At 40.2% G+C, this 14,438-nt stretch overlaps 1 protein-coding gene across 1 annotated transcript in view; it reads left to right on the forward strand.

Annotated features, from left to right (window-relative positions):
• The window catches only part of RFX4 (regulatory factor X4), a 96,152-nt gene that overhangs the window by 75,002 nt on the left and 6,712 nt on the right, over positions 1 to 14,438 (forward strand). The window contains exons 16-17 of the mRNA XM_049822304.1: positions 5,437 to 5,599; positions 10,817 to 10,955. Of these exons, the coding sequence (XP_049678261.1) occupies positions 5,437 to 5,599; positions 10,817 to 10,955 (302 nt within the window). The remainder of the gene's footprint in view (positions 1 to 5,436; positions 5,600 to 10,816; positions 10,956 to 14,438) is intronic.

Genomic DNA, 14,438 nt, shown 5'->3' on the forward strand with positions numbered 1-14,438 from the left:
CTGCTCCCACAGTACAGGCAACAGAACTTGACGTAGTTGTTCCCATAGCAGAACTTCTTAGGGAAGAAAGCTATTTCTGATTATTTTAGCTGTTTTTTTCTCAGCTTTTCCTTTTTAGGTTGTTTTAAAAACTTTTGGTTTGTTGAATTGAATTTTATTCTTACAGTCTGGTGCAGTCTCTCTTTTGCAGGCGTGAAAATCATTTTTGCCTAGCACAAGCCAAATTTGTCAATGCAAGTAGTGGTCTTGTTAGGATTAAATACAAGTATGTCGCTATTTCCTGGTCTTAATTTGGGCAATTAGTAATACCTCCATTTCCCATGTTCATCATGCAGATGAACTGATCACCTTTTTAGTTTGCTAGCCATTACACATGGAATGCAGGGTTCATTGACATGAAGTAATATAAAATAACAACCATGTTTCAGCTATAGGAAATTGCTATACTTTAAAATAGGAGTGCTGAAGACGTATTACATATAATCAAACTATTCCATATACAGATTTGTGACATTAATGTATAGAATATTTTGGAACAGGAACCTCTGTTCTGGAGACATATATTTAAAGTACACTCTATTGATTCTCTTCTGTGTCTTTTATGAGGTAAATGTAAAACTCTGCAAATGCTTTGCAAATATTGAGAGCTAGTTCCATTGGTTACTACTAGCTCTCAGTTCCCCAATTTAAGGCATCATTAACTCTTTCCTGCTTGTGGCATTAGCAATAAAAGTTAACTATTAAACTTGCATTTTAACCTTTTTTGCCTTGAGTCAGTGGTCAGCACAAAACCAGCAAATTAAACTGATTAAACATGATACCGAGCAAAAGAAAGGTAAATTCTGTATATAGCATTCTGTGGTAGAACATCTGGCATGGCTCAGCTAACATTTTATTTAAAACTTTTTGTTAAGTTACTAGACATTTAAAAGGATAATTAGCCTCCATCCTTTCTAAATCACAAAGGCCAGATTAATGATTGTTCAAACTGCAACAATATTGTAATAAAAGTGATAGCTATATGGCTGACTATGCTATTCTCTCTTAAAGCCCCTCTTAAAGCTGTGATTACTCATTTGCCAATGCAATGGTTTTTAGACAACCTGAAATGAACTCTGAATTGTAAATAGTTCCAAATATGTTAGTAAACTAATCTATGCAGTTTACTGTTTAGTTTCAAGAAATGTGTGTGTGACATAATTCCTCAGGTCCTCATTTAAGGTCACTGGTCTTCCAAGTCTGGGCTAGGTATTAATGTTCTGGGAATCTGGCACAGGACATACTTGCACAGAGCTACCACCTCTTATATTTGTGTGTGTGAGTACAACAAATCTCTGGGTTTTCCTTAAAGCTTCAGCTCCTGGACTCATATGAATATGTGAGAACATCACCTCTTATTCATCAGAATTTAATTCTCATAGCTACAGAGTATAAAAGTCAAAGTTTCCAATTTCAAAAAGCAATTCTCCCCTTCCAAATGGAAGGGCTTGTATTTTTTCTAAAGCTGAAAGTTAAGATAATCCCTTTGCTGTGTGGGGGCAGAATGGGGGTCTGACTCCAGATTTCTGATTGCCTGAGGTTGACAGTACTGCTTACTATCAGACATAATACACAGTGCTGCGAGTGTCTTGCTTGTACCTGGGTGGTCATTTACTTCAGCATAAAGTAAATACAAAATGCAGCATCGTGAAGCAACTTTTGTTTCTTTCTGCACTGTACATGATGGCACCAATGACAACAGGGCTGTTGTTGGACTGATAGTTCCATTTATACTTGGCTCTCCTACAGGTCGGATGGCCTCTTGGTTAGTATCCTCAAAATCAAATTTTTTGTTAAAAGAGAAAAGAAAAAGGAGTGATAATAAATTAACTTCCCTATTTTAATCAAACCCTGCATGTTCAGAACACAAAGCAGAGCACAATGTTGCTCAATCACTATTGTTTTTGCTTATTTCAGAAAGCAGTTCAGTTGGGTTCAGTCATATCTAAAAGAGACTTCGTCTCCTGGAGTTAATTCTGCAGCCAGCTGAGGAAATTAATCATATAGGACTGGGACATAGGCGGGTATTAAAAAGCTAACTAGGAAAAACTTTCAGACCCTCCTTATTCTTCTTTGTACACCCACCACAATGTTGGCAGTATCCTAGCTGACCCGATGTATACATTACACACATCTGCAAATCTGTTGTCGTCTTCTATCCTTCCTCTCTGTCTTTGTGACTAGGTCACTGAAAATAATGGCATCCCTTCCACAGAGGCAAAGAGAAGTGAGGCAACTGTAGATTCCCAAGAACATCCTGAAAAAAATAATTTGAACAGCTTTCTGTCACTCTGGAAATCCAGAGTAAAACCCAACATACATTTGTTTCTAAATCATAACCTCCAAAAGAAAGTGAATATTTCCTAGAGCAGCTGTGTGAAGTACTATCCCGTAGTACTGGGGACAATTCTTGGTTAGGAAAATTAAACAAAGATATTCACAACTCTTCCACTGCAAGACCTAGTCTCTGTGTTTGTTTCTGTGTTGTCTGGACAGGCACAAAGCATGTTACACCCTGAACGTTTATTTTAAAATTGAACTGAGGTAGCTGCCAGTTAGACTTGAATGCCAGGAGTGGCCAAATCTTCTCATCCAAGGAGTCTGACTTCCCGCAGGGAGCACATGAAACAACTTGCTGTCCTGGACTGACTCATTTTCATCAGACTGAGATAAGATCCCCACTATTTTTCAAAAAAAAGAAAAGGCGGCTGTCCCAATGGCTGGGTCCAGTCAAATTAACCATATTTGGTAAAATGCAAAGGATCTTTTGGCCCTGTTATTATTGCTTCTTGTTAGAACTAAGAAGGTCATGTGATTTTTGGCTCAATGGTGTTGTGGTTTAGCCCCAGCCAGCAATGAAGCATCACGCAGCCACTCACTCATTCCCACCTGGTGGGATGAGAAGGGATCGGGACAAACAGTAAAACTTGTGGGTTGAGATAAGAACAGTTTAATAGAACAGAAAGGGAGAAAATAATAACAATAACAATAATAAAAAGACAATGACAATAACAACAACAACAATAATAATAACAATAAAAGAATCAGAATATACAAACCAAGTGATGCGCAATGCAATTGTTCACCACTCGCTGACCAATGCCCAGTTAGTTCCCGAGCAGCAATCTGCCCCCCAAGCCAACTCTCCCCAGTTTATATACTGGGTGTGACATCCCATGGTATGGAATACCCCTTTGGCCAGTTTGGGTCAGCTGTCCTGTCTGTGTCCCCTCCCAACTCCTTGTGACCCTCCAGCCTTCTTGCTGGCTGGGCATGAGAAGCTGAAAAATCCTTGACTTAGTCTAAACACTACTTAGCCATAACTGAAAACATCAGTGTGTTATCAACATTCTTCTCATACTGAACTCAAAACATAGCACTATACCAGCTACTAGAAAGAAAATTAACTCTATCCCAGCTGAAACCAGGACAAATGGTGGATTTTTTTCTTAGAAAAAATAAAAATCAGGTCAAAGTAAAACTTTTGGTTTATGGCGAATTTAAAAAGCAAAAAAGTGAAAAAAAACCCAGTAATGTTACCTAAAAATGAGTATCTGGGTTTTTTCACCATCTCTGTTGTCCTTCTTTTCTTTCTTTTGCCTTTGTTTTTGCCTTTTGGATTTAGGCCTGTTTTGAAAAAAAGTTTCAAATTTTCTTTTGGAAAATAACACTAGGAAAATATGTTGACCTTTTGAAATTGAAACGTTTCACCAAAATACTCTGCAGACAAGTTGTTGATATTTTCAAAACAGTTTTTCTCTTGTTTTCACATGAAGCTTTTTGGTGACCGCGTAAAGAGTTTTGGCCCCTTCCACATAAACTGTATTTTCTAGTGAAGGTAGGATTCCTTAAACACTTTTCCTCAACTCAGGGAACCATGACTGCTCATAGCCACAGCAGCACTGATGTGCTAGCTCAAATGTACGTGCCTCCTCTTTGCCCTCAGGGATTTCAATGGCCCTCTTCAATGGGAGGACACGAAAGACTGAAAATTCAAGAGTTGATGACAGAAAATGCAGGCATGTGAAAACCGGCCTAGCGCAAATATCCTTGGTCGTAACACATCCAAGGTTGTCTCTACCGTTAGAGCACCAAATGACACCCCGCTGGAGTGTTTCAAGCTGGAGTTGCCTCCTGAAGCTCAGAATGCCTTGGTTCACACCCAGAATTAAGCATTTCCCATTTCAAAAAATTATTTGTCTGATTTTGCCAAATAAAATCACACACACCTGAAGAAAATTATGCACATCTGAGATGATAGGCTTTTCATTCCCCAGAGCCATGGAGTGGACACAGACCGGGTAATACAATCACTTCCCTCTCTGAATTAAGCCCTTTCATACTACAGGAAGTCCTAGAATCCACGCTGAAAAAAGCGAGTCACCTCCTGCAATTCCTTTTAGCTACCGAAAAAGAGTCAAGAGTGCCCAGAGCCCCCCAAACTAGTGTTCGCGTTGGGTTAAATTCAGTGTTCTGGTCCTCATTTGCAGGGTAATCTCAGCCAGTATGGTCGTGACCTCCAGCAAGAGCTATGTTATACTGGAACAATGGATCTGTCAGCCTCCTGAGTGAAAGGGGTGTGTGCAAGGGACAAAGGTTTCTCAGCAGCTGGCTCATGAATCTGGAGTTCCTGCCTGGAAGGGATCAGGATGATTAAAAAACTCAGCACCTTCCAAGCAAAATGGAAAACCCACTTCTTTGCTTTGCTCTTCCCACAAATGCTCTACATGAAAAAATAAATTAAGTCCAGTCCCTGCCGCCTCGAAAGAAGAAAGAAACATTATTTGCAGGAAGAAAACGGCTAGGCTATTTCTGTCTGTGTAGTCGTTATAATTTGGAGATCTACCACTGTATTGCCACTACAAAGGCTGGTACTAGTTGGGTGCAAGAGATACAAACTACAAAAGGATTCAAGAAATTCATCTGTGGAACAAACATCCATCTTTTTCTAATCCTTCTTTGTTCTGATCATACCTCCTGCCTCAGTCCAGGCCTGATCAGCCTCAGAGCTAAAGAGACCAGAGCCCACTCCACGTGAGAGACCTCAGGGTTTAGCACATCATGCCTGAGAAATATTAGCACTGGTCTTGCTCTATTTCTAAGTCCTATCCTAGTTTTTCTGAAAAAATGATAGCCTCAAATTACAATACCAGGCTGAAAGTTCAGGGTCTGAGCTATTCCAGATACCTCTCTTACCTCTGGATCTTTGCACACTCCTGCTGACCTATTTGTATTTTTGTTTATGCCTCAGACATAACTGTTTTGTTCACTTTGGTTGATGCTGTTTCCATTATCAGTGCCTATTGGGTTGCTTGCCTGTAACCATCTCAAAGCATAACACCTTTATGAATGACAGCCCGTGTTAGCTGTATTCCTTTAATGCTTGTTTGTCTGCAGGAGCTATGCAATCCTATACATGGTCACTCACCTACACTGTGACAACAGCTGCTGGGTCACCTGCTGAAAATTCCCAACAGCTGCCCTGCATGAGAAGTCCACATGTACCATCATCATCTGTCACACACAGGATACCTGTGTATCCCCACAGAGAAGAACACGGGTAAGTCACTTCTCAGTGTCTTGGTGGTTTTTTATGGATTTTGTATTAACTTATGCTTAGGGGCTTTTTTGGAAATGCAGTGAAATCTGTTTCTTGATGTAGTAAGTCTGTATTGCAAAGATGCTGGTATCATTAATTTTTGGCTGTTATTATTGTTGTATGATTATTTTATGTCTCAGTTTTATAATCTCAATTAACTCTATTTAAAAACACAGTAGGCTTGGAGAATATTTTATAAAAGTAGATTTCTCCTCTGATCCCTGTTTTCCTGTGCCATGTTCTATCCCAAAGGCTAGATGTGCCCAAAGAACGACCCTACTATACCATGTCTCAGGAGGGGTGAGCCTTCTCCTCTGCTCAGCACCACACCTGGAGCACTGGATCCAGTTCTGTGCTCCCCAGTACAAGACAGACACAGGCATACTGGAGTAAGTCCAGAAAAGGGCCACTTAGGTGATTACAGGACTGGAGCATCTATCATACAAATAGGGGCTGAGAGAGCTAGGATTGTTTATCACCAGGCAGAGAAGGCTTAGGGAGGGTTTTATCAATGTGTGTAAATACCTGGTGGAGGATGTAAAGAAGATGGAGACAGATTCTTCTCATCGGTGTTTAGTGACGGGACAAGAGGCAATGGGCACAAGTACAAATACAAGAAAATCTGTTTAAACATAAACAAAAAACTTGTTTTACTGTAAGTGTGATCAAATACTGGAACAGGTTGCCCAGAAGGGCTATGGAGTCTCCATCCTTGCTGATACACAAACCCCATCTGGACACGATCCTGGGCAGCCTGCTCTAGCAGACCCTGCTTTGGGCAGGGAGGTTAGACTAGACAATCTCCATAGGTCCCTTCCAACCTCAGTGTTGTTCTTCTGTGCCATCCTCATTTGAGCGAGTGTATAACTCATAGATATCCATAACTAGAAAGAAACCATCACAAAATAATCGATGGAGAAGGGCCAGGCACACAGCAAGATTAGCAAATACTCAGATGCTGACATGCAAGAGGTTCAAAAGACTTTACTGCTTTCCTCAGTCTGCCTGCATACTCATTAACCTTGCAGAAGTGCTTTCTGAGTGTGGAAGACTGTATACTGTTTGGAAGGGTTACTGTAGATCAATTTGAACCCTGCATCTCCTTCCCTCTTAGATGTGGTTAGGTTTGGACTTCTTTTTGAATGTCACTGCTAAGCCCTTACTGGTAAAACCTGAATATGGAGATATGGAACATCTCCTATCCAGCAGTATGATTGCTTGGTGGAGGCAGAAATAGGGCAGCAGGGAGGTTCAGGAGCTAACAGGATGCAAGAGTTGGAACAGACCATAGTAAGGCAGTATATATATATCTATATTTGTATATATGTGAAAATTCATTGTTCTAAAGGAACCTCTTTGAGGAAACTTTCTAATCTAGGTGAATCAACTTTTCTGAAAAGCAACAAAGAATTCTATAATCTGACTTCTTTTGCCATTTGGTTTTATGTGTGACAAATGGATAGAAAAATTATGGTGACATTTCTAAACATTTCAGTGACATCTGCCTTCTTGTCTGGAATTGACTTTGTAAGCTTATAGGGTTAGGGCCTCTGTTAATCTGCGTTTATATGGCTTCTGACACAAAGATTTCCTGATCTCATTTTCCCTCTATATAGTACTATTAAAACTGTTTTGATTCATTACAATTTGTACTTATTTTGGCTCTACAGCAAAATCAGTATATTGGTATTTCAGTTTTTATATGATTTGAGTCTAATGTGACAGGCTATGGAGACATGTTCCTGAAGAAATGTCTGCAGGGAAATCTACTGACTTCACACATGATGTTTTGAAGCACAAGACTCATTACGTAGCTTTTATGGAAGCTGCAGTCACAGATTAAAGACAGAGCTTGTTTAAAAGCATTAAAGAACCATATCTTCAGAGAAGAAAAGAAAAAATAAGAGACCTTGTATGCAAGATTCAAACAGATGGCTGCCCTAGAAAAAAAGAGAGAGAGAAGATCAAAGTCTGCACTAAGATTTCCAGGTTTCTGAGGAAGCGACAAATGGAGTGAGCAGCTGCTGTAGCTGCAGAGACTGACCCTCACTCCCATGCAGAGGGCCCTGCAGAGAGTATAAGCAGTATGGAGGGCACGAGCCATTCCCTTGCTGCATTTCCCACCAAATGCAGACTCTTAGCCACCCAGCATACCTGAAAGTTTCCTAACAGCAGTTCTGCTGGGGTTCCTACCAATCTTGCACGCTAAAGATGATCCTCTGTGAAACATAAAGGCTCCAAACCATCTTGAGATAGAAAGAGAATACCTAAAAGATCAGAGCGCTTTATACCACAATATTCCACAATGTAAAAACATTTAAGAACTGAAGCCTTGGAACAATGTAAAGCCCTAGTAGTTCCCAAGAGAGAATTGGATATAGACTGTTATAGACTGAAATATAGACTGTTGGATTGATTTGTACAAATACTTCATTTGTGCTTCTGGCCAGTTATAGAAAATAAAATGTAAGTTAAATAGTAAAAACTGCTCCCTCTAAAATAAAAATTGATTAAGGCCAAATGCATGTTACCAGAAATGAAGAAAGGGCTACATGATCTGTTCCCCATTATTAAAACAAGCCTTATAGCAAGCAACACTAACACAGATTTGTGAAACTAGAGAAGAGCACAAGGTCCATAATCTACTCTACCTCACTCCAGTAAATCTTCTTCAAAATCCACAATGGTACTCTCCACGTGTGGGGTCTCAGGAAGATCTGTGGTATTTATAGAAGAAAATATCCTTATATATACTTGGAATTTCCCTTGTTCCAACTTGCGTTGTTGCCTCTCACTCTGTTACTGTGCACCTCTGAGAAGAATTCGGCTCTACCTGGTCTATACCCTCTTGTTAGGTAGTTGTAGATCATCCCTTTGCCTCTCTTCTCTTAAGGCTGGACAAACTCAGTTCTCATCTGTACGCCATGCACCTCAGTCCCCTCTCTGTCTTAATGGTCCTCCACTAGACTCGCTCAAGTATGTCAATGTCATTTTTATAGTAGAGAGTCAAAAACAGGACACAGTACTCCAGGTGTGGTCTTCCAAGTGCCAAACAGAGAAGAATAATCAGTTCTGTAGGCCTGCTGTCCATACTCCTGCTAATACAGCCCAGTATGTTGCTGGTCATCTTCATTGCAAGGGCATGCTGGTGAATCATGTTCAACTTTTTGTCCACCAGAACTTGCAAGCAATTTTCAGCAAAGCTGCTTTCTCTCCAAGTGGCTCCAACCCATACCGCTGTAGGAGTTATGATGTTGCAGATGCAGGACTTTGCATTATTGTCTGTATTATCAACTGACCATTCTTTCTGAATCATAGCTGCTATACTCCAGAGTGACTGCCAATTCCCAGCTGGACCTCCCCAAAGGCATGCCACCTATGTATTGTCCCCACTACTCAATGACTATAGATGTGGTTCAGCAGTCACTGTAAGATATGGTACTTGGCAGAAGACATTTTTGTTGGATTTTTCAGGTACACTTTCTTCTTAGAGAGATGTAGGGTTCCTCAGCCAAGCACTTTCAGATAGGCAGGAAAATATTAGCCTCAAAAGAGCATGGCCATCTCCTTCTCATGTCCTCGGTGCTCTCTCTCCTGAAGTTGAAGAGACAGAGGAAGCTTCCTGGACCAAAAGTACACAATGAAGATTAGGATAAGAAACTTTATAACTCCATGCTCAAGTGAATTAAATATTTTAGCCAAAAGTGATGAGTGTCTGAATGAAGGAGATAGGATCAATAGCTTCCAGACTAGGACATAGCATCCTTAATGACTACAGAAAGCACGAAGTGCAAACACCACCTTACAGGACTTGGCTTTGTTTGGGAGTCCAAGGGCACCCAGGACTACAGGAGGGACTAGATAGGCCAGCATCTTCTTCAAGCAGAGAAGGCTGCACTGTGAAATGCCAGGCTTATGCAGATCTTGCAGATCTTGCTTACCAGTCTATTGCGTTGAAGGAATTAAAACACAAGATGTCTGCCTACCACAGTGTGAAACAGCTCCATGACACAGCCATTCCTCTCTCCCTTACTCTCCACAGAGATACTATCTATTGTGAACACCAGCTTGTCTGAGGTAGATTATGGAAACCACTCGTATTTACAGCTAAGCACAAGTGAATGTAAGAATGAGAGCTCCATGTTGAACAATGATGATGGACATAGGGCCTTACGTCCTGAAAATGTTTTTGGAGCAGGATCTCTGCTCTCATTTTGAAGCTGCTGTTTTGGCTGGTGTAAGGCATGACATGCTGTCTCTAGAATACCGTCATAAAATCAAAAGACTATTAGAAGTTTAAACTCTACCCAGTGTAAAAATGACATTGAACTTTCCAGAAAAAGTCTGTACAAATAACTGTCTTCCCTTTCTCACAATGAATTGGTTACCCTGTTTGTTTTATTTATCATGGTTTGTGTTTCATTTCAATAGCATATATTTTAAGAGCCTTTAAACTTCTGATGCTGAATTAGCATCAAATGTTCACATGGCTACGCAAAGATGGGGAGGTTGCAAAAAGTGGCACGCATCTTCTGCTAGTGAATGGCCCAGATAATGGTGGCCAACAAACACTCATCCTGCAGTTTCTTATAGCTAAAGAAACTGCTTCCTTCTTTACCCCTGGCTGTCCCTAGGCAAGGGGTTGGGGTAAAAAAAAGAAAGTAGGCAGGTTCTCCAACCTCAAATCCCACTCTATTCTTGAGTCAGCTGTGCTAAAGCTGTATGTTGTATGTTTCAGATGCAAAGTAATACATATTTCTCTCTCCTAAAAAAAGGAACATCTGACCCCAGTGCAAGGAGATACCTGAACTCCACAGCGTAGTTCTTTAAGACAAATCTTAGCATACTTCCTCAGCCTGGATAGCAATTTACTAGGAACATGGCAATAAAATAATAGGGAAAGACACTTTCTCCTTGGAAAGTGCACAAATGAGTCTGCAATTTAAAACTAGTCAGAGAAACATGCTGAGTCTCTCTATTTGTTGTTGTGCTGAACACATCATTTCACTAAATGGCATCTGCTTCCCAGATGAGCTGGGAAATATCTTTTTTAAAAGGTTGTTTAAAATATCATTCTCCTATGCAAAAAAGTGCAAATGTATGTCTCAAAGGTTATAGAATTATTAGTGACAATACAGTTATTATGCATACTAAGTAGTGTTTTTAATTGTATTTTAGATACACAGGAAGTTACAACTATGGTAGCTATAGCAACCAGCATCCCCATCCAATGCAGAGTCAGTATCCATCCTTACCACATGATACTGCTATTTCTGGACCACTTCACTACTCAGCTTACCACAGAAGCTCTTCGCAGGTAAGTTGGATTTACTACTTGACAATGCTTGCTATAGCATTTTAAGTAAAGTTGTGCTTGTAGATTTCTTATCAGCATATTAGCTGTCTGAATCAATAAGCTGTCATCAGTGTAGTCATTGATGGTCCCTAATTTTTTTCTTTTCTAATATTACCTAGATATCTTTTCATTCTGGTGCGGATTCTTTTATCAGAGGTAGCTTTAGATTGTACTAAACTCTAAAATCCAGCAGTCTGGATCACAGAAAGTGTTTCTGTGTTAAGGAGTAAACAAAAATGAATATAATTAGTTGTATGTCTCTATGGGTTGGGAACAGGAACAGATTCCTAACAAGAAATAAGTGGTTTTATGCTGTTGAAAGAAGATGCAGAGACTATAGTGAATTCTTCTGGGGCATCTGCTTTTGAGAATACATATGTTTAGGAATTTGCAAAAAATGTGGGTTCTGAATACAGTTTGAAGAGCTTCAGGATGCCATTGCAAAGAGGTTCTGTTTAATCTGTATGCCATAGTCTCCTATTGTAATGCTGAGAAATTATGTCAGTAACTATTTCAGGACTATTTCAGTTCACAAAACTGAGGCAGTAGAAATCAGCACAGATTAAGTGGGAAGATGATATTTGACTACAGTTCAAAAGTCGTGCCACTGTAGGAGGGCTGACTTAAAATTGGCTCACCAATTTTCTTTACTCTCTCTTATCCTTTACTGTAGAAAACGCATGAGTGCTGGTTCTGAAATGGTCTGTAAGGTCATGAAACTGTATGAGAAATGGAGAATTAGGCTCTTACTGTTTAGAAACACTATTACCTGCACAAGGAGTTTCTTTCTACCTTCTGACAACTCTCTTTGTCACACTGACATAGACGGACTAAGTTAAGCAAGAAATAAATGAAGCAAAGCCAGATCAATACATTTGTCGTTTACTCATGTACTGGTTAACATGTTATATGGAAATAGTAACAAACATTAAAATAATGAAAGTATTTTTTATACTGTAACAGGCTGTCTCTTCAAGTGCAGATGTTAGATCATTTCTTCCTCTCTTGCTAGCCCTTGAACTGTCCTGAACACACATGACGAACAGCTGCACTTTAATGATCACACTTCAGAGTAAAATGATTTCAACTTGTATTTAGCATGTTCTTTCTCATGTTTCTTGTAAAATGAGATGGAATCTCACAGCAGGATGCAGCTAACAAAACCCTATCAATGTGCTCATTCTGTATTGAAAGAAGCTACAAACTGAAAACATGCTTTTAAAAATAATCTAAAAGTCTTGAACCATTTTAATATGGAATTTGCTGACATTCTTTTCAAAGTTAAGTGAGCTTCTGTAAAATGCCTGCCCTGATGATAGATCCTTTCTTAGCTACTTTTAACCAACAAAAGTTCATAATGTACTGTTGCCTGCAAAGCCTAATAAGATCTTAGGGAACTACTCTTTTTTCTAGTGGACTTTCTAAGAGGAACATGGTGCAAGGAATTGCAGTAGGACTCATGACATTGCAAAATCAAAATACAGGATGCCAAATTTGCAATGAATATATAAATAGCTGCCACTATACTGAAACCAGAGGAGATGCAATGTGTATGGCTGTGGTGATACAATCAGTCGAGAAGAGGAGGCATTGACCATAACTCTTTAAAAGAACTCTTTGTTATAATCTACATTCAGTCCAAATATAGAACTCTGGCTCAACTTTGGCTAATATTCTATCATGCTCTTCAGGATCATGTCTTGGGATTAACTCCTAAGAAAAAAACGGGGGGGGGGGGGGGGGTGGTGGTGGTGGTGGTGTAAGTTCTCCTCTACAGACACGGAATCAGAGAGAGTCCTTGTCCCAGGCAGGGGTCTGAGCCGAAACAGGCAACATGTAAAAGAGGTGGGGTTTAGGCTGCACCTATAAATTACTTTTTTGGTCTCAAAGAACACTAACCTCTTCATGTGGAAGAGAGCAACATAGTCCAGGTTTTATCAAGTCTGTTATTTTGTGGCTATTTTCCATCCCAGAGCAATGTACCTAAAGAAAAACAGAGAGTTCTGCTTGATTTTTTGTTTGTTTGTTTGTTTAGCAGAACTAAAGATGGATCATTTCAGATCATTTCAGAAACAAAAAAAGTGGAACTGGAGCAAAGGGGGTGGAGGGAATAACTTTTATTTTGTGGAAGCGGGGAACTGAACAGCTGGGAAAGGGGAAGGGAATGAGTGACCCTTTAAATTGTATTTGCCAACATGTAACATGTTGATCCCAACTTGACAATACAATGATGGTTGCATTGCATTAATTTTAGGATGTCTGCTGTGGTTTTGTCATTGGAATCCTTGCAGTGGGGCTGTGCTGGGGAAGAAGTCACACAGCTGTAGATCTTGTACTATGCCCAGCTCTTGAAAAGTGCAGGTGGGGGTCCTTATGCCAAGCATATCTCACCTGACCAGCGGCAAGTCCATGTTAGTGAGAGGCTTCTGGATAATTTGAATCCCCCGGTGTTAGAAGAAATGAGACAGCGGTAGTTGCTAAGGCTGATACTGCTGAAGCACCATTTGTCACAGCTGCATGCTCATTCACACCCCATCCCATAACAGACTGGTGAGAGCCCTCGAGGTTATTGTTATCTCCCATCTCTGAGACAGTCTTGGAGCTTACCTTGGCCCACAGAGGAATGTGATGTCTTGCGACTTCAGGCTAAATAGAAATTTTGATAAGTAGCTCATAGTTTCAGAAAGATCAGTGACTCTCAGATGGACAAGAAGGCAAAAAAATGGAGGAGGAGGCTTGTAAAAAACTTTATAGAGGAGTAAATGTTCTGCTGAAGTAATATCTGCAGATGCAGCATAAGCCTAAAACTGGCTCCTTCTGGCAGTATAGGCTGACTTAATTCCCACTGATGGCTACGAGTCTTTTTGTTGACAGGCACAGTCTGTTCAAACCTTGGTCTTAATCCGAATTTTTTTTTTTTCTTTCATCAGCATCTGTGAATAGTTCTCAGAACAGTTGCTTCCTTGTAACTCCAGGCCTGATTGCTCATTTCTTGACTTGGCTTACTGGCCAGGAGCCTGGCACACAAAAAAAGAAAAATGATCTGCAGATTGATTTGTTACTACCTAATTCTCTAAGCCGTAGCGCAGAAGTGCATACAATCCTACGATGCTACTCCAGCATCATTCAGAAGGGGACTGTGTAATGTGTGTACATAAACACATCTATAGTGAATTTATTTTTCGTCAGTTCTCTGCCTCTGCAGTTTCAGGTACCAGATGCCAGGGTAGAAAACAGACAACTCTGCCTAAAAGCCTCTGAGCATTCCTATCAACCTTTGTCAAGTTTAGCAGAGGTACCCCCTTCAAAGGTAACCCCTTCACAATGTCACCACCTAATCCGCTTGACTGGCTTTTGATCACAGCTTTTGTCTGCAAGTTTCACCCTGGTTGGACAGGTCTTGATCCTCTTTCAGGCTATCCATAAATATTTCAATTCCCGTCA

The sequence above is a fragment of the Accipiter gentilis genome, chromosome 18, assembly GCF_929443795.1.
Source record: "Accipiter gentilis chromosome 18, bAccGen1.1, whole genome shotgun sequence".
NCBI lineage: Eukaryota > Metazoa > Chordata > Aves > Accipitriformes > Accipitridae > Astur > Astur gentilis.